Genomic DNA, 20,976 nt, shown 5'->3' with positions numbered 1-20,976 from the left:
ACACTCTGCATGTGTTCACATGTTTCCTGGACAACAGACGGCGCTCCTTAGTGGTCAGTAAACCGCCTGGACGGCGTCCTGATGGCAACATTTCACAGCCAACACACTCGCTCAGAGCAGACTTTCCATCAGAGTATTAGAGAGTGGAAACACACAGGTGGGTCCAGAGAGGCACTGAGGAGACCAGAGACGGTCCGGTCTCACAGGAAAGCACTCGGGTTGGCTCGCGGGTCCTTCTGGTTCCTGTAGCGATATGTGAGCCACACTCCCAGGATCTGAGAAAACAACAGACGGATCATCAGAGGAATAAAACATGATTAAACCTCCAAGTGATTCTGTTTCATTGTCTTCGGTTGTTACTTGTTATTTACTAGCGCTGTGACGATACGCTTTTGTCCCGATTCGATTCGATTCGGAATTTTTGGATGCCGATTTGATTTAAATTGCGATTCTCACAGTTCTTTGATACTGCTGATTTTTGTAGATTAAAAATAAAATAAATGTATAAAACTTTTTTTTTTTTGCTCGTAATATTTCTTGATTTCAATTAGAAAAAAACGACACAGTAGCCAGACCATCATTCTGCTGCTTTAACGCCCCAGAAGACAAGTAAAAAGATCAATAAAAACAATAAAAATGACAAAATTTTTATATTGGATTATTTTTATTTGTTTGAAAAAAAAAATGGATTTTTTAAACAAAAAATCGATTTTAAAATTGTCAAGCAAAAAAATCCCGATTTTCAACTTTTCTTTTCGATTTTCCCACCCTTATTATTTACACGGCGTGACGCTGGGGAGGTGGAAATGGAGACTTTGTGTAAAACAGGAGGCTTTTATTTAGAACCAGACGTTCCCCATCATAAACACTCATGGAGTAAAACATACAGTTGTGCTCATATTTATTCATATTTATTCATATTTATTCCTACCCTTCCATTAAAGAGGGAAAAAAACAGCTGCTTGTAAAATCAGCTGAAACTGACTAAAGTAATAATAAATAAAAATTTTATGAAAATCATAACATTATTTCCTAATTCTGGTTCACTAGAAATATTTTTTTAAAAAGCAAACAAATAAGCTAATTTATTACATATTCCATCAGTGATAAAGTAATATTTAGTTGAAGAATCCTTTAATGTTTCCGCTCCAGTCAGGTGTTTTCTGTTCCTCTCAGTCAGACTTCTGCACCTGCTGACAGGTATTTTGTCCCACTGTTCAACAGAAAAGTCTCTCATTTGTCCAGGACACATTTGTTTGTTTGTTTGTTTTTTCTTTCTTCAACTCAATTAAATGAAAAAACAGTGTCTTATATTACTAAATCATATTTTTGCAAATCTTTAGTTATTGTTCCTTTTTTAAGTCTCCAGTTATTTGAGTGACTGTTGTAAATTCAGCTTTTCTTTAATGAAAGGGGACAAAGACATATGGACACAACTGTATCAGAACTAATTCAGTGTTTAGAATATGAACACGTGTTTTACTCATGCAGCGTTAGGGTTCGCACCTCTGCTGCTGTTTACCCCGGACAGGTAGAGCACACCTGCTCATCACCATGGTTACAGACTGGTGACGGCTCACCTCAGTGAAGCTGAAGAAGAGGCCGATTCCTCCTACGAAGTGGAGGACCTCTCCAACGTGTTCCTGAATCTTCTCTGCACACGGCAGACAGGAGTTACTGTGGAAGCAGGCCTGCAGGAGAAGAAGAAGAAGAAGAGATGAATAACGGAGGTTAAAGGAGAGTGATGATGGAGGCCAGATGTCTGAACTCACAGCATCACAGGAGCCGGTGGCGTCCACATGTCTGAAGCCGCAGCAGTTGAGGCTCTTCTCCACGTCTCTCTGGGTGCTCTCCGAGTTATTCCAGCCCACCTCCAGCAGGTGGTCCTGCAGCACAGCATCACGGGACACGTCACTTGCACTTCTTTTAAACTATTTCTTACAACCTGCAGCTTTTCGGTGGTCTGCACTGATCCGGTGTTGCCGACTCCTGTTGCATTTCTGACGGAAACGGAGCGTATTATACATGTATTCATTCCCTTTCATTAAAGAAAAGGCTGAATTTACAACAGTCACTCAGATAACTGGAGACTTACAAAAGGAACCACAACTAAAAATGTGCAAAAATATAATTTAGTAATATAAGACACTGTTTTTTCATTTAATTGAGTTGAAGAAAGAAAAAAAAAAACCAAACAAATGTGTCCTGGACAAATGAGAGACTTTTCTGTTGAACAGTGGGACAAAATACCTGTCAACAGGTGCAGAAGTCTGACTGAGAGGAACAGAAAACACCTGACTGGAGCGGAAACATTAAAGGATTCTTCTACTAAATATTACTGTATGACTGATGGAATATGTAATAAATTATCTTATTTGTTTGCTTTTTTTAAAAATATTTCTATTGAACCAGAATTAGAAAATAATGTCATGATTTTCATAAAATTTTTATTTATTATTACTTTAGTCAATTTCAGCTTATTTTACAGGCAGCTGTTTTTTTCCTTCTTTAATGAAAGGGGATGAATAAATATGAATAATATGAACACAACTGTATATGATTTAGTTGGAAACGAAGAAAATAAACAGAAAGAAAAAGGATAAAAGATCTATTATTCATGGATTAACAGGCTAGACGTTTGGTCTGTTTTATGTTCGTATGACATGTTATCATCGTGGGTTTCCATGGATACGCTCATATGAGCTTGTTCTTAGAACCTTATCAGAATAAAAGCTCAGATGATGTAGAACATCAGCATTATGTCAGGATGAAATGATAAATGATAAAAGCATGAAGTAAAAAAGCCTCATCAGCTTCAGAAGTTTAGCTTTTAGTCTCATCTTTTACAACATCTGATGAAATGCTGGAAGTTGTGAAAACTCTTCAGGTTTTCTGTGTTCTTCTGTGAAGTGCTTCTTTCTTTACATGTTTCTACGCTCTAACGTAGAACGGATCTGATCTCATCTTTCCCGAACTGTTTCGTAGAGCGGGCTGGATTATGTCTTACCATTGTTACCAGCCGTCGTGAGCAGTGGGAGGTTACCAGGTTCAGACACGACGGTCCTCTGACTGCATCGATTTTTACAGGTGAGTCACAAGCTGACTATCAGAGTGGGATGTCTGTCACCATAGACAATCTTTGCACAGCTTTGTTATCTCCCTCTTGCACGTTGAGCGGCAGATGAGTGAAACTGGAGCGATGGAAAGCAACAGTACTTATATTTGAGCTGCTGAAGCGAGTCCACTGTAACCATGGCAACAGTTCCATGATGATACATGAACATCATGTTTATTCGTCGTTCCTTAATTCTGCTTCAGATCTGCAGGTTGGGAAGGGTTCTGATTGGCCTGATGCTCTTATTCTCTACCAGAAATAAACAACCTGCACTTCCTTCTTCTCTTTTCCGTTAAAACATGGAAGACAACGTAATAAAAACCGTTTTCGCTTTGATTACTGAAGACTACCGCTGGTCCTGATCCAGGTCCTGATCCAGGTCCTGATCCAGGTCCTGATCCAGAAACCTCCTAAAAACTTCCTGCAAGCCCTTCTTTTTGGGAAGCGCTTTGAAAACTGCAACCTTTGATCAGGTGGAAGAGGTTCTTTTAGGATTGTTCAGAGAAAATGAGACAGATTTGGGAAGAAAACTAAACGTCTGACAGGAAACTTAGGAAGATATCTGTGGAAACTACATGAATGATTTCTAAACTAACGATTTAGACCGAGTGTATCTCCAGACTAAAACCTGCACCGTCTTCGTTGTGTGTTCTGCTTCTGCCTGCTTTTGGTCTTTTAGCTGCTGATTGACTTATGATTTGTGGCTGAAACAATTAAACTGAAGTTCAAACTTCAGTTTAAAATCAACCTCAGAGGCTGTTTTAGTTCTGCTGTGTTACAGAAACTCCTCCACACCTGCTGTTCTCCGTTGATGGTCAAACAGGCGCTGGAAACTGAGAACTGCACAATAAACACCATGAACAGGATGATCATGTACTGAGCTTCTCAGTCAAGGAAGAAAGACAGAAGACAACAAGCCGTCACTTCACTAACGGCACATTCATCATGTAAACAAACAAGGTTGTTTACATGATGTAAACAAAATCTGAGGAGAGATCCGGTCTCATCCTGCAGGACCGTGCGAAGGATACGAAGAACAGGAGGACCTGGTGATGCTTCATTGCACCAACGAGGCCAGCCAGCGCCACGAAGAAGAGGAAGACCCCCACACCGATGACGCCTCCCACCACCTGGAAACTGGACACCAGACCAAACCACTTCCCCCATGCTGCGATGCCGATCATCAGCAGACTCACCATCTGCAGGACACACACACACACACACTCAGAGGGACAACCTGGGCTTGGGTTGCATGTGAACATGCATAAAGTCTCATCTGCGAGGATCTGGGTCACCGAGCCCCCTCCTCAGCAGTTTATACAGAACCATGATGGTTCCACTGTTTTCACCCAGAAACAAGAACTGGGTCAGATGTTCCACTTAGAACCCCATAAAATCTGAATCCTGCGCAGGAAAAAAGACAGTTATTAAAAGAGAAATCCTCCAGTTTCCATCGCAGGAAGTCGTTCAGATTAAAACCGTGTCGGGATATGAAATGCAAAACAGCCATCAAGTACGTTGAACCTCATTTAGCACAAAAATATAAAATAAGACGCAGTAATCTCCTTTATACTGTTGTTAAGATGGATGTTCTGCAGCAAAGAGATGCAGCTGGATTTTTTCTTCCCTTCTTTGAGATAAAATCTCTTAAAGCCTTAATAAAACCTCCTCAAACCGACTTCAGACCCTCTTCACCGAAGCCTCCAGAAAACCCTTGAAATGTTCTAAAAGAAGCAAAAAAATGACCCGAAACCTTAAAAAAAATCCTGTAAACGTCCTAAAAGGAACCTGCTAAATATCTCCTGAAACCTTAAAAACCTCCTAAAAAACCCTGAAACATTAAAACACCCTGAAAGTATCTTTAACCCTTAACATTCTGGAAGTATCCTGAAACCTCCAGAGGCTTAATGGGACCCTCTTAAACCTTGTGGCAACATCCTGAGTTCCAGGAAAGACTGCAGTGTTTGTGCAGACTTCCTGTTTCCTCCTCCTGATGAGGAAGACCCCACTGGACTGTGGCTTTAGGATGAAGATGGATCCAGTCCTCATCCTCATCCTCATCCCTGGAGCTTCCAGGAGGAAGATGAGCCACATTCTTCTGTCTGAACAGGAGAAGACTTCTGACGTGGAAAGTTGGGATGACGTCATCACAGCATCGTCATCACTCTCGTCTTCCACACGACCAGATCCACGTCACGTCCCAGCATCCCGAGCCGCACACAGGCCTACATCTTCCTCCTCTTCCTCCTCTTCTTCATGGATGCAGAGTCACGTGACCATCCTCCAACAATCAATAATTCACCATCAGATGTGTGTGCCCTGATCCCGATCACAAGCCTGCAGATCGATCATCCATATGGACCACCAGACACTCACCACGTGGAGGATGTTGAGCGCGCACAGGGAGTGTTTGGAGCACGCGAACCCGGCGCAGCTCATGCTGGACCGAACCGAACCGAACCGACTTGAAGGAAACCAGACCCGGCTCAGAGAAGCAGCTGGAACAACCTGCACGCAGCCGAGCGACAAGGAGCGCGAGACCACAGCAAGCTTCCGTCACGCTTTCAAAATAAAGTTGCACCCGCAGAGTTAGTGTCACAGCAGTTTATTCTGAAGGAACCACACTGTCAAACAAACACATGACTTCCGGTTGAACATCCTCCACAATAGGTCAGCAGCTTCCGGTCCGGCTGGGAACACACCTGCAGACAGGTGGATCAGTTGTCCTCAGAGCTGATGTTTTATTCACCAGTGTCCCAGTTAGACCAGCTGGACTGGGTCACACATGCTTACTGAGTTTAAAGAGGACACGGTATATCCCTTCCCAACCCCTCTGATCTAAAACAGAATTAAATAAACATGTTTTCTGTGTAAACCCCAATCTGGAGTTACTATCTCTATATAAACACAAGGAGAATACTTTAATTCAGAATTATTTAACTCAATTAATTCCAATTGAACTTGCTAAATTAGCCTAAAGCTAACTGTTTTCATTGGGTTTTGGTAGACTGTGTTGTGCATTACCATGGCAACATAGCAGTAGATCCTTGTATTTATAGGTGGACTTTTGTAGCAACAAGGCAGGTGTATTATAATACACCAGCCTTTAAAAGTTACCACATTTTCGTGCTTTCAGTAGCTTCCAAAGCCGCGTTAAACGCTGGCCATTTGTCACAGTAAATGCACAGCTCCCACATGCTTGTAGTCCAGCTTTACCGCCACTGAAAACCAGCGTCACCCATTAACCCCCTGCTGCAGCCTGGAGAATGGGCTGGGCCTGGATATTGGGCAGGGTTGGATGTCAAATCGGTGTGGTTAAGGTTAGGGTTGGGGTTAGCAGTGGCCATTTAGCAGGAAGGAGAAACATGATCCAATCAAAATGTGGATGGGTTTGGACATCCAGCCCCGTCCAATATCCAGCCCTGCCTCATTCTCCAGTCTGCAGCCAAGACCCTCTTGCATCACCGCAACCAGAAATGCAGCTCAAACTACGTAAACACACAACAAAAGAACTTAAAATCGTCTATTCCTCTTTAATATTATTGACAGCAAAACATAGAGAAATACAGATAATTTGTAATATGTCAATTTAAAAGAAAAAAATAGTAATAAATGTAAAAGAATAGTCAATGTCCCCAATTTTATTGAACTTATGTCCTTAAACATCACTAAAATGGTTGGAGACAGCGATATAGTATGTCTCATGAATAGATAAGTTGGCCTGTATAATTATTTATAAATATTGTTTTTCCTTTATATATATTTAAACATGTTGGTATTTCAGTTTTTCTTCTTTGTGTGTGTGTCTGTGTATGTGTGCCTTGCCAAAGACATTTATGTTTTGTTGAATGTGGAGATTCCTTATTGAACTTGTAATTAGTGAATTGTTCAATAAAGTCTGGAAAAAAAAGTGTAAACATACAACAGAGGAGGAGATCCAGATTTCACTGTATGTGTTTGTGTTGATACATGTAAATTTATTGGACAGACGAGGTTGGATTTATGTTTTCAACAAGTCGTCTCCATGCCATGAATTTGTTCTGCTCATGCATCAAACCAAGTGATTCCAGTCAGCACAGTGAATTACCTGCTTAAGAACAAACACAATATGGAGATGACTTGTTGGAAGGGTCGTTGAGGCTTTTTGACACACGGCAGCTACTGTTGTATTGGTTGTTGGAAAATCTAAACTGCTACAGGATTTCAACCTTAGATGGGAGTGCTTGTTCCACAGTGTCCCTTCAATAAAAATGTAAAATGAATTTACAATCATTTCAACAGTTGTTGAGCGGTGCCGGCTAGATGCATTTGGATTCACCTCAACACTCTTGGGTTCTGGAACCAGGATCCTCGTGAAGGGCTGGACCTTCTTCTACTCTGGAGTTGCTCCCAGTGAGAGGTGGCGAGTTGGTGTGGGCATACTTATTGTCCCCTGGCTTGGGGTTTACCCCAGTGGACAAAAGGGTATAATTTCCCTCCACCTTCAGTTGGGGTGAGCAGGTCCTGATTATTGTTTATGCTTATGCAGTGAACAGCAGTTTGGAGTACCCACCCTTTCTGGAGTATTGGAGGTGGCTCCCTCTGGGGACTCCACTGCACGTCATGGTGTTCTAGACTCCATGTAGTGAATCATGTAAGGTGTCCATTATCAGAAATGAATGGACGATGCAGTTGCCTCCACGAATTTCTGATAATGGACACCTCGGAGGGCATCATCCCGCTTATACCATGGTCACTCACAAAGGAAATAATATAAGATCAATTACTAATTTTGTTTTTACTGTTAAAATAATGTTTTTAACAAGAAGCAGTTGAGCTGACAATTTATGTCTCTTGTTGTGGCGTTGCCAAGGTAACCTGCACCTGCACCTGCAGCTTGTTCGGCAGCAGATCCTATTGCAACAAATCACTAATGATGGTGAAATATGATAGTGTTGTGGGATGTGTGTGACAGGGAGCTCAGTGTGTATGAATGTGAGTGAGTGTGGGCGCACGGCCCGCCGTCAGGTGACCAAGCCTGAAAGATAAGAGTGTTGAACGGAAGTGCCGCCCCCTCCTTTTAACGAATTCCAATGAAAATAAGGTAATTTTCTGAAAAAGCATGTGTCTTCACAATATGAAGGAAATCAGGGAGGACGAGCAATGGTTGTTTTCTATAATAGCATCAGAAAAATTTGGCCGTGGTAAAATCTAAATGCAAACAGCTCGGACGTTTTTAATTCTTGAAAATCGCTTTGAACTTGGCATAACCGCTGAAGCATTAATGTAGAGAAACACATGCACCGCTGCTGGGTGACGTCGGAACCGCTCTGTCCCTCTTTGAGAGATCTGGAGCTTCATCACAAAACTAAAACCATCTAATGCCCGGCTCCTTGTTGTTTAATTCTTATATACTTGTGATATGTTAAAGCTAAATATTTAATCTATGTCTAAATATCTTGAATCTAGATATTTTACATTTAAATGTTTAATAAATAACTTAACGTTATAAGTCATGTCTAAATCTTAAATCTTATCTCTTAATGTTAAATGTTATATCTAAATCTTAAATGTTGACGCTTAATGTCTTGAATATATTCTAATTGATCTAACTGATAACAAGAAGCTTCTGGTTATCTAAATAAATAAAAGCTAAATAAATAAAGAAGAAGCTAAATACTAAATGTTGACGCTTAATGTCTTGACTCAATTAGAATATATTCAATGTCTTGAATACATTCTAATTGATCCCACTTCTTTTAACCTCAACCAATGAGCAAGATGAGACACACTAACACATGCATTGCACACACACACACACACACACACACACACACACACACACACACACACACACACACACACACACACACTGATCTTAATCTTTGACATCTTGACAGGGTAACTGTGGCTGGAGTTGATCATGGCAGGTTCTCTTCTCCAGCGCAGATCGAGCAGGCGGTTATAGCAGGTACAAGAGCAACACTTCAGAGTACATTTCCTACACACAACACACGACTGACAGTAAGATTTATGGAGTTTGTTCTAACTTTTCTAACTATACTGTTGGAATGTTTACTGTTAGCTAGCTACCAGTGGAGTGGCCTCGGGTGCAGCAATGACATCTCTACGGGTAACTACTTCTACATTATTTTTATTATTATGATGCAATAGAACAACTGTTATGGTCTGGCAGCAGCTCATACATGTGCACCACATTACATACCATTCAGAACAAGTTCACACTGTTTGCTGTGGTTACAACAGGGACGACTTTGGCCCCTCGCTTGCTGTCTGGCTCCCTGTGTAGGACAGCATCCCAGGTCCGGGTTGAAGGCATGGGAATGCTTTTCTCTGCTGATGACAGCAGGGGGCATCGTCGACCGGTTGTCTAGGAAACCTGGACAAAACTGCTGCAAAGACACGTCACGGTAACATGATGGGAACATACTGGTGAGGACTACAGGTGTTGCTGAAACGTGCTGATGTGACAAACTTTTTTCTTCCCTTCTTCCCTGTCCATCACAAGAAGAAAATGGAAATTTTAATCATATTATTATTCAGTAATAACAATAATAATCTTTTTTTTTTTTTTTTTTAATTATTATTATTGGCAAGTAACAGTAACAGCTGTGAGGATTTGTTACTGTTTGACTGTAAAATCTTACTATTTGGTTTTACATAGCAAATATGCAAACTTATTGCCTCAAAACAGACGTTTTCTTTGACTTGGTTGATTTTCTATGAGGTATTTTTCAGGTTCCACCAGAGGGTGCCAGAGGACCCTTTTCTGGAGGGTGATTTTCCCCACAAATTTGGGATCAACTCCCCTGCTCTATACTGTATCTGGAGCTGACAGCCAGTCCTTCGTCGTTTGAGCGTCGAGCCTTGTGGTAAAGCCTAAGCCCTCCAGTGTTTCCTTGTGTACTCTTGCATTCTAGTAAAACTTTAAGAATCCTTGTTTTTTCCAGAAACCAACATCTTGGATTCCTCTGAGCTCCCTGTGATTTTCCCCTGCGGTAGTCATCTCCAGCAATCATTTCTACAATAACCAGCATCTTGGAAGCTTCTTTCACTGGCAGTCCTCCAAATCTGGTAATCTTGGTGCAGCATGTCCACCGTCAAACGAAAAGACCCTCACTGGCTCCTACTATCAACACTAGTCTTCCCGGGTCACCTGACACCTCTACAACTCCAAATAAGTAGGAAAATCATCACTTTTCCAGATATCTTATCCATCATTCCACCACTCATATGTCTGTCATTACAGAAACCAGCCTTGAGATCTCCCAGAACCACCCCTTCATTCTTCAATAAAACTTATTCTAATTCTCCAGGATTGCTTGATTTTTGCATGTGGGTCAAACATCTTCACATGACAGATGTATCATCTTGCACAGCCTACAATTTGTATTCAATTTTTAGTTTATATTTCTATTTTTATTTAGCTTATATTTCTACTTATTTATCTTCTATTTTTACTTTAATATAGTTTCTAGTATATGTTTGTATTTCCCTGTTGTCAGCCGCTCCGGGGACCTCAGTTCCAATTTCGTATCGCGGACATGTGAATGTGAGTTGATATGACAGCAAAGTTTCTTGGACCCTTTGTTTAACTGGAATGAAGTGATTTTGTCAAAGTTAAATGAACCTGATTAATCTGAGTTTGCTGTAAGAAATGGTTAAATTCCACATAATTAGAGAAACGTAAAACATCTTGTTTGATTTCAAGCCTACTTGACAACTTTAGGTCCAAAAGCTTCCTGAAGTGGAAATATTTGTTGCTTTGCAGCTGGAAGTTGATGTGGTCAACGTGGTTTTAGTTAAGACAATGTCAGACCAGTAACCTCTCTGTTAAACTGAGGGATTAGTGGTAAAACTTGTAGAACATGTCTGTACACTGAAACTACGCTTACAGGTGGATTATTGCTGATATGAGGCCAATGTGAACCAAAACATTAGCTGAGAACTGGTTTCCCTAAACCTGAAGATCTGCGGGTGAAGATTGTCGAGCTGACATGAGATGAGTTTTGTTTTATTCCTAAATAACTGATTATCATTCATCAAAGCAGAGACAAGAAAATAAAGAAAACTGAACAAGAGAAACCTTTTAAACACTAAAGACTATAGACATGATTAGTGAGTTTTTGTCATCTTTCAACCTCTTCCTAAAATCATTACAGAACCTTTATGTGTCACAGAAAGTTTTTTATTAACAATTAGAATTCTAAAAAAGGACAAAAAAGACTTAATACTGAGTTCCCAGACTAAAAGTAAACATGCATACAATGAGTTATCCCTGATTTTTGACTTAAAGTAAGTGAACGTCAATGTCCTGGAGCGAAAACCTCCATCAGGACTAGGATTAGGAAGGAAAACCTCCATTAGGACAAGAACCAGGACAGAAAACCTCCATTAGGTGCAGAATTGAGAAGAAAAACCTCCATCAGGACCACGACCTGGAAGCAAAACCTCCATCTGAACTAGATCCGACAAGGAAATCCCCCATTAGAACCAGGATTAGGAAGGAAAACCTCCATCAGGACCAGAAACAGGATGGAAAACCTCCATCAGGACCAGAACCAGGAAGGAAAACCTCCGTCAGGACCAGAATTAGGAAGGAAAACCTCCATCAGGACCAGAAACAGGATGGAAAACCTCCATCAGGACCAGAACCAGGATGGAAAACCTCCATCAGGACCAGGATCAGGAAGCAAAACCTCCATTTGAACCAGATCCGACAAGGAAAACCTCCATCAGGACCAGGATCAGGAATGTAAACGCTCTATTAGGACCAGAATTAGGAAGGAAAACCTCCATTAGGACCAAGACCAGGAAGGAAAACCTCCATCAGGACCAAGACCAGGAAGCCTCCATCAGGACCAAGACCAGGAAGGAAAACCTCCATCAGGACCAAGACCAGGAAGGAAAACCTCCATCAGGACCAAGACCAGGAAGGAAAACCTCCATCAGGACCCGGAAGGGCAGCGCCCGGCATTTAGGGTGGATGGCTGCTGTCCCTGGCCTCCTGGGACTGTGGAGTGGTCGGGCTGGGTCTTCCTCTGTGGCGATCTGGGCAGATGAGTCGTCATCTTTGTGGCGAGCTGGTTGGTGGTCTCTGGGGGCCTCATGGTTTGTCTCTGATCTTTACGGCGGTCCGATCATATTTGTATGATCACTGACCAGTATTCCTGCCTGATATTTTGACCTGCTGTTGGAGTCACTGTGTGATCATTTGCCTTTAATCCCCAAATACCACAGTTATGTTTGTGGTTCTGTTTCCTTTCAGGTGGAGCTGCTGCCTGTCCGTCTGGTTTATCAGGTTTCCATCAAACAGTTCCTACCGTCACTTTCTATATGCTACATACTTGTCTTCTTTCTCTGCCTTCTCTTCACTGTCTTATTCTCTTCCATTTACGTTCATTACCCCCTCCTCCCTTTTTGTCAGGTCCAACATTAATATGTAAACTAAAAAAAAAGGCAAATTTATAAATACAAATGATACCTAAAGGATCAAGAAGGACCTTTTATCTGTAATGGAATGAAAGAAAGTCAGACAACCATCCTGCTTGCTACGATGCTGCAGAGGAAAATAAAAGACGAAAAGAGAACCAGAACCAGGACAGAAAACCTCCATCAGGACCAGAATTATGAAGGAAAACCTCTATCAGGACCAGAATTATGAAGGAAAACCTCTATCAGGACCAGAATTATGAAGGAAAACCTCTATCAGGACCAGAATTATGAAGGAAAACCTCTATCAGGACCAGAATTAGGAAGGAAAACCTCTATCAGGACCAGAATTAGGAAGGAAAACCTCTATCAGGACCAGAATTAGGAAGGAAAACCTCTATCAGGACCAGAATTAGGAAGGAAAACCTCTATCAGGACCAGAATTAGGAAGGAAAACCTCTATCAGGACCAGAATTAGGGAGGAAAACCTCTATCAGGACCAGAATTAGGAAGGAAAACCTCCATCAGGACCAGAATTAGGAAGGAAAACCTCTATCAGGACCAGAATTAGGGAGGAAAACCTCCATTAGGACCAGAATTATGAAGGAAAACCTCTATCAGGACCAGAATTAGGGAGGAAAACCTCCATTAGGACCAGAACCAGGACAGAAAGCCTCCATCTGAACCAGACGGAATGCCATCTGCCTGGTCTAGAAGTCTGGAGACGTATGCTGTGTCTCAGCAGCAATGAACGGGGAAATCAAACCTCCAAAGGAATGTTTTCTTTTACATGTCCAAGTAAATTAAATAAAAACATGATCCTTTGATTTGGTTCCAATTGGGTTCAGATAAGTCCAAATGACAAAGTGAAACAAAAAATACAAGTTAAAAAAAAACTGCTTGGGCCTTAAGAGGCTAATGGTCTACCAGCTGATTGTTGCGATGATAATAATCCATGACTGAACTCATATCAAGCCTTTTCTCTTCAGTAAATCCTCTGACTCTTTACATGGAAAATCATCCTGTCCTGAAGTTTTCCCTCCAAACGTTCCCAGAACAGGACGTGTTGGGAAGTTCCGTCTCCATTCAGGTGTGGATTCATCCAGCTGCAGGGAGAACGACGCTCCGAGTTTTCCCACAACTTCTTCCACAAGCTCTGCTCCCATTTCATCTGTCCTGCAGCTACCGCTGTCTCCAGACCCAGGTTTGTTTGGATGGAGTCTGGTGATGAGCTGAATTCAGTAGATTTCCTTCTGAAGCAACTCAGGTGTTTAATCTGATGTGTTTCTGGTGAGATGTTCATGCTTCATGCTGCTGTTTGCTACTTTCTGCCCACGTTGGAAACATCTTTACTGGGCTGCAGTTCATGGATAAAAAACAAAATAAAACATTTTCACTGTAATACTGACAGAATTTACCACCTCAAGTCTCACCTTCTGTGGTTCTGGACTATTTTCAGCCTGCTGGACCAATGAGCTGTGGCTTCTGTACATGAGTTGCCCCTCAATCAGCTGAACTACATGCTGCCCCATAAACATGTCTTTTATTATTTATCTGTTTTCTCAAGCATCCCACATGGTACATGTACTCACATGTAAGAAATGGTTTAATAAATAAAACTATACATAAAACTATCAAAATACATCTTTAAATGTGCCTGTAATTCATCCTTTCAGTTTTAATGATGCAGTTTCTCATATTTTTTTATCTGACTCAGTAATAAATATGGATATATATCTTCATAAAGTAAACAGTTTGATGTGTGTGGGCTTCAAAATACTGGTATGTGGACACACCCCTGCGTGTGTGTGTTTAAAGGCTTGAAAAAGCAGAAGTAGGAAGACTGGTAGCGTTCTGTCAGTCTGCAGAGAGAGTTGCAGCTCCCATCCTCAGTCTCAGTCTGCAGGGTCCTCCAGCCTCGGTCCTCCAGCCTCCTCTAGCCTTGTCTTCAGTCCTCTCTAGCAAATCTTCTCAGGAGCATCAACATCACCTGGTCATGGCGCTGTCACACAAGGAGTTCAACAATGCCGGAAAGACGGCTGGCCTGCAGATTTGGAGGATTGAGAGAATGGAGCTGGTCCCTGTGCCTCAGAAGCTGCACGGCAATTTCTACACGGGAGATGCTTATGTGGTTCTCTATACTCGGAAGCAAAGAGAAAACTACTCCTACCACCTGCACTACTGGCTGGGTGAGTGTGTAAAGCTTAAGATAGTTTGTTTTCTACACACAGTTTCTCTGATCCGGACCTCATACCCTCCTTCCCTGCATGTTTCAGACACATTCCTCCTCCAAAGCATCTGAGTCAGATTATTGAACTTCATCATCAGGTGCTTTGCAGCCTGTTAATGAGCCTTTATTTCATTCAGGTGTGTTAAAGTAGGGTTGGGCAGGGGGGGCCTGAGGACCAGAACTGAGAAACACTGTTGTAGCAGAAAACTTGCAGACTGAAGACTGATGAGACGGTCATGACAGAAAACTATAACTACTCTTATCTGATTAAGATGATTATCAAGTTTAATTCCAAAGAAACATTTTCAGTGTTTGCTGATTCGGAGGAATCCCTCAGCTTCAAGAGGAATTCTGCAGAGAAAACCTGAAAACATCATTCCTGTTTAAATATATCTGCACCACAATAACATGGAAGTGACACGGCAACAGGCTAATAAGCTACATCATTTAATATAATGAAAAAAGTGACAATAAACATGTCAACATTAAAATGTAGTTATTTTATCTTTTATTTCATCACCAGAGGTGACAGCACAGATGTGTAAAATTAATCAGTTAAACAGAATATTATGACAAATGCCTGCTACCCGATACAGCAGTCAAATTATTATATGCAAGTAAATGAATAAATAAACAAATATTGTCTTTGAAATGACAGATAAACTACATCTGTTTTAGTATTTCCTGTGTGAACTAAGAGAATCAAAGACTACAGGCTCTCCTAAAAAACTATGTTACAAAATGATATCAGGAGCTCTAAACTTAATTTTACAAGTAGAAACAGTAATATGACCAAAATAAATGACAGTTTATGTTAATGTTTGAGTGGGGGCTATACCTAAATAAATTACAAATGAATGAACTACACATACAGTCGTAAAAGTGATTGTTGTGGAATTTAATCTCAAAATACTATTAATATTTCCTCTTAGTCAGTTATAACAGAGATATCATAAGGCTGGAGTTAGTTATAATTTCTCCTGCTGTGAAGACCGTCCATGTTCATTCCTGCTACTGGTCTCTGGACCATTTTCTCCACCCTCATCCTGCTCCTTCTATTGGATAAAAAATGTGCAAAACAACACTAAACACAACTTCGGTGCAGAAATGAAGGAATGGGTTCATTCCTGGGGGGTATGTTAGCAAAAATTCAAGCAAAGGTATTATTTCTTTAGAACAATGTTACTTCCATAGAAGTAAAAAAGTACCCATCAAAATAATTACTTAAATAATAGTAATAAAACTACTGAAATGCTGTGTAGCCTGATATCTGATTTTATTCATCAAATAACATTAATGTAATCACTCAATCAAAATAATAACCAGCAATCATAAAACTAATTTTCTTTAAACTTTAAATACATAAAATAAAATCTTTACATATAAAACCGTCAAAGGAACTAAAATACATTTATTTTCTCATTTTCTAGCCAGAAGTCAGTAATCTTAGAGAGACCTCAATAGTAGTCTAACTTTAATTCAGTAATAGCAGCTTTTTATTACTTTAGAACAATAATAATTAAGTAAAAACTTTTTTGCAACAAAATAACTCCCAACAGTACAATTTATCCAAAAAGTTATCCAAGTAAATGTAGATACTACTGCCACTGCCTTAACCAGCTAGCTTAGCTAATTTAATTTACATCTATCGGTCATCTTTTAAAATCCACATGGTGACATAAACATTACAGAACATCTCTGTTTCAGCTAAACAGAGTCTACATTCAGCAGCAGGAATCATCTGATGCTGTTTGTCTAGAAGAAACTGTCTTAGTTTTTTTTTCTCTTAGCTGGTTTGCTGAACGTGTTTGAAGATGTGAAACACACCAAAGAAAGGCTTCTCTGTTTACACACAGTGTTTGTTGTTAGCCGCCGTAACTTCGCCTGCATGTGATATGTTTAGGTGCGGCTTGGAAAGCACATTTCAGCATGTTAAAAAAGTAATTAAGTGGTTGTAACGGCTGTAAAAAGTGTGGGGGACATGTCCCCATGTACCCCACATCCGCTACGCCCATGGTGTGAATTATTATGAGTCTAATTGTTTTAATATATGTAAAGCACTTTGCGCTACTTTATGTATGAAAGATGCTATACAAACACATTTTGATTTGATTTTATCTGATGAAGAATATTATTATAGTAATAACTTGAAAAGCACTCCTCTGCCAAACACAATGTTAAAGAATCCTTTATAAAATTCCTGAATCCAAATGGTGATCCGCATCACCGCTAAAATTAGTTCTTCCTTTTCACATTTACAACAAGTCCTGAAAATTCCATGAAAATCCATCCATAACTTTCTGAGTTATCTTGAACACAAACAGACAAACAAACATAAACGCTGGTTTTAGATGGTGGAAAACAGTTTTTGTGACCAGTTTAATGTGTTGGGGGAGTTTTTTTATTGAAGATAACACCAAGGTTGCACTTGAATGATGTGCAACCTGGAGCTAAAAAAAATGAAAGGTGGAAATCTGTGTCTGTGAAGGTGAGGCAACCTGGACCAATGATAAGAATCTCAGATTTACTAGAGGTATTATTTTTTTATCCAGAGCCTAATATCCGAGAGAAAGTTTGAAAGAGTGATATGGGTCTGGAGTTGACAGATTTGGTGGATATGTAGAGTTGAATGTCATCAGCGTAACAGTGAAAACTAATGACCCTTTTCCATTAGTATCAGCTTGTATCTACTTAACTCGCCTCAGCTCGGTTTGTAGGGTTTTCCACTTGGCTTTTGCACCCGTTTATCAGTACTCTTTTTTTTAAAACGCCTCAGCCCAGGTTCTGAGCGAGCTGGTTGTGTGTGACGTCGCCAGACTGCATGCCGCTATTGGTCAGAGGCGCGACCAATCAGAGGTCAGGGAGTGGGGTTTGTCTCTTGGAATGTGCGTGGAGCTGGTACAAGAGAGAAGAGGTTAAAAATTCTTAATCAGATGCGTGAAATGAAGGCAGACATCGTTCTCCTGCAGGAGACTCATTTATCTAATTCAACAATAAATCTTTCAACGGACCAGTTTCCACATGTTTACTCAGCTTGCTATAATTCCAGACAAAGAGGAGTAGCCACTCTTATTAATAAAAGTTTAAAATTTGACATTGATCAAACAATCACAGATCCAGAAGGCAGATTTTTAATAGTTACATTATCTATTCAAAATGTTAAGTTAACTATTGCAAATGTTTATGGCCCAAATCTTGATGACTCCTCCTTTTTTCACTCCCTCTTTACTTCGCTCTATGATCACTTAGATAACACAATCATTGTAGCAGGGGACTTAAATGTTATTCTAGACAAATACAGTTCATCAGGGAAGTATCGAGGTTGGAAATCAGCTGAAACGGTTAAACAGTACATGAAGGATTTTGGTCTTTGCGATGCATGGCGTTCTCATCACCCGACACTGAGAGAATACACTTTCTTCTCTTCAGTTCAGCATACCTATTCTAGACTAGATTACTTCCTAATCAGCAGTTCACTCATGAGTGACATATCAGAGATAAAGATCCATCCCATAATCATCAGTGATCATGCACCTGTATCATTAACCCTTAGAAGTAAAAACTGTAAGCCAGCCACTAGAAACTGGAGATTTAATACATCATTACTTACAGATTCTGAGTTTATCAGTTACTTTAAAAGAGAATGGTCCTCATATCTAGAAAACAATAACAGACCAGAAACTTCAGCGTGTGTTCTGTGGGAAGCAGGAAAAGCAGTAATGAGAGGGAAAATAATATCCTTCTCTTCCCATAAGAAAAAGAAGGAAACTTTGAGAACATCAGAATTAGAACTCAGAATTAAATCACCAGAGGAAGCTTACCATGTCTCCCCAGAAGAACACACACTGAATGATATTAGAAAAACCAAATTAGAACTTAATGAAATAATAGATAAAAGAACACAATTCATGGTGCAAAGACATCGATTGGACAATTTTGAACATGGTAACAAATCTGGAAAGTTCCTGGCTAACCAACTAAAGGCAAATAAGGAGAAAACAACAATTTCCTCTATAAAAGATTCAGAAGGAAATATCAGCCATGATCCTGACATGATAAACAATACTTTCAAAGAATTTTACAAAGCATTATATTCATCACAAATAAATCCAACAGATGAGAATATTAACCAATTTCTTAGCAGCATCAATCTTCCTAAAATAAATCAGGAAAATAAAATGGCTCTAGATTCACCTATTTCAGTTCATGAGCTCCATGAAGCTCTCCATCGTATGCCAAATAATAAAGCACTGGGTCCAGATGGTTATCCAGCTGAATTCTACAAAGAATTCTGGACAACACTGGCTCCAACCTTTCACAGCATGGTATTAGAAATAAAGGAAAAGCAAAAAATACCCTCCAATATGAACTTGGCGAATATTTCAGTCCTATTAAAACCAGGAAAGGACCCTACACTCCCATCCAGTTATCGTCCAATTTCATCAATAAACGTAGATCTCAAAATAATCAGCAAAGCTCTAGCCAGAAGGATAGAGAAAATAACTCCTTCCATTATTCACGCTGATCAAACAGGCTTTATAAAAGGTAGACATTCCTACACTAACATGCGCAGATTAATTAACATAATAGATTATTCAACTCTACACAATCTGAAGTCCACAGTTATATCTTTAGATGCAGAAAAAGCATTTGACCGTGTAAACTGGAAACTTTTATTTGCAACTTTAAAAGAATTTGGGTTTGGGTCATCATTTATTGACTGGATAAAAATATTATACAACAACCCAAATGCATGTGTGAAGACTAATGACAAAACTTCTCCAAACTTCTGCTTACAGAGAGGCACCAGACAGGGCTGCCCACTTTCTCCATCACTCTTTGCCATTTTTATTGAACCTCTGGCAGCTGCCATAAGACAAAACCCAGAAATCAAAGGAATTCAAGCTAAAAATATTGAACATAAAATTAGTCTTTACGCAGATGACATTTTACTTTTCCTTAACAACTCACAAACAACACTTTCTCAAACAATCACACTAATTAATACATTCTCTTCAATATCAGACTATTCTATTAACTGGTTAAAGACTACAGCAATGCCCATTAACTGTGACTTTAAAAACATATCTAACACCACTATACAGTCAGGAAATATTAGTTATTTAGGTATAATAATCTCTCCCAGACTAACCGAATTAATGAAGTTAAATCATGATCAGCTAATAAAAACAGTAGAGGATGACCTCTCAAGGTGGAACTGCTTGCCCATATCACTTATGGGGAGGGTTTCCACTGTTAAAATGATGGTTTTACCAAAAGTTAATTACCTTTTCTCAATGGTTCCCACCAAACCATCCTCCACTTGGTTTAAATCACTAGACTCCCACATATCCAGATTTCTCTGGAAAAACAAGCCATCCCGCATTAGTCTAAAAACTTTACAACAGACCAAAGACAGAGGTGGGTTGGACCTGCCAAATTTTAATCAATATTTCTTATGTAATAGGCTGCAATGCATCTCCAAGTGGCTTAATCCAAGTTCTTTGGATGAGCCATGGCTGGATGTTGAGCAAGCATTGTGTGAGGATTTAGTCATCTCTGATTTACCATTCATCAGCTCAACTGTCAAGTCATAAAAGTGTTTTAAAAGCATTAACATCAGCTCCAGTTTAACGGCTTGGTGGGAATTCCTGAAAGTAACCAAGTCTGCGCTTATTCCATGTAAGCTCACACCCATCTGGAACAATCCTGACTTCCTGCAAAACAAAAAGATGATAAACTTCCCTCGGTGGAAGAATAAAGGAGTAAAGCAGTTAGAACATATAGTAGAAAATGGAAACTTTCTGCCATTTGATGCAATTTCTTCACGGTATGAATTCAGCAGCACCAAATTCTTAGAATACCACCAACTTAAATCTATCATAAGTAAGAAATACACCACTGATCAACTAAACTTACAGTTACCTATAAGGGTTGCAGAATTCCTAAATCTTAAGGCCCCGAAGCTACTATCCAAAATATACAGATTACTATTGAAGCTAGAAGATTCCATCTCTCTCCCAACTTCTAAATGGGAAGCAGACTTATCCAGCAACTTCTATCAAAATGAATGGTCACAAATCTGCTTAAACACATTCAAAATGACTAAGAATTCAAGCATGCAATTAATACAATTCAAAATTCTACACAGAACTCATTATACGGGACACAGGATGTTCAAGATGGGTCTGTTACACTC

The 20,976-nt window shown here is 39.9% G+C and overlaps 2 protein-coding genes across 2 annotated transcripts in view; one reads left to right on the top strand and one right to left on the bottom strand.

Annotated features, from left to right (window-relative positions):
* Positions 1-200: 200 nt before the first annotated feature.
* On the bottom strand, positions 201-5,554 carry tspan13b (tetraspanin 13b; the record flags this gene model as incomplete). The annotated part of the gene is made up of 6 exons (XM_079258234.1): positions 201-275; positions 1,581-1,691; positions 1,773-1,886; positions 3,911-3,991; positions 4,147-4,314; positions 5,492-5,554. 6 exons carry the CDS (start codon positions 5,552-5,554, stop codon positions 201-203), a joined length of 612 nt encoding a protein of 203 aa, XP_079114360.1.
* Positions 5,555-14,543: 8,989 nt separating this feature from the next.
* The window catches only part of scin (scinderin), a gene marked incomplete at both ends in the record, with an annotated part of 42,224 nt that continues 35,791 nt past the window's right edge, over positions 14,544-20,976 (top strand). The window contains one exon of the mRNA XM_079258790.1: positions 14,544-14,736. Coding sequence (XP_079114916.1) covers positions 14,544-14,736 — 193 coding nt within the window. The remainder of the gene's footprint in view (positions 14,737-20,976) is intronic.

Source organism: Telmatherina bonti (genome assembly GCF_933228915.1).
Source record: "Telmatherina bonti genome assembly, chromosome: 19".
Classification (NCBI taxonomy): domain Eukaryota; kingdom Metazoa; phylum Chordata; class Actinopteri; order Atheriniformes; family Telmatherinidae; genus Telmatherina; species Telmatherina bonti.
Note: the sequence above shows the minus strand (reverse complement) of the source record. Positions and strands in the feature narration are given on the sequence as shown.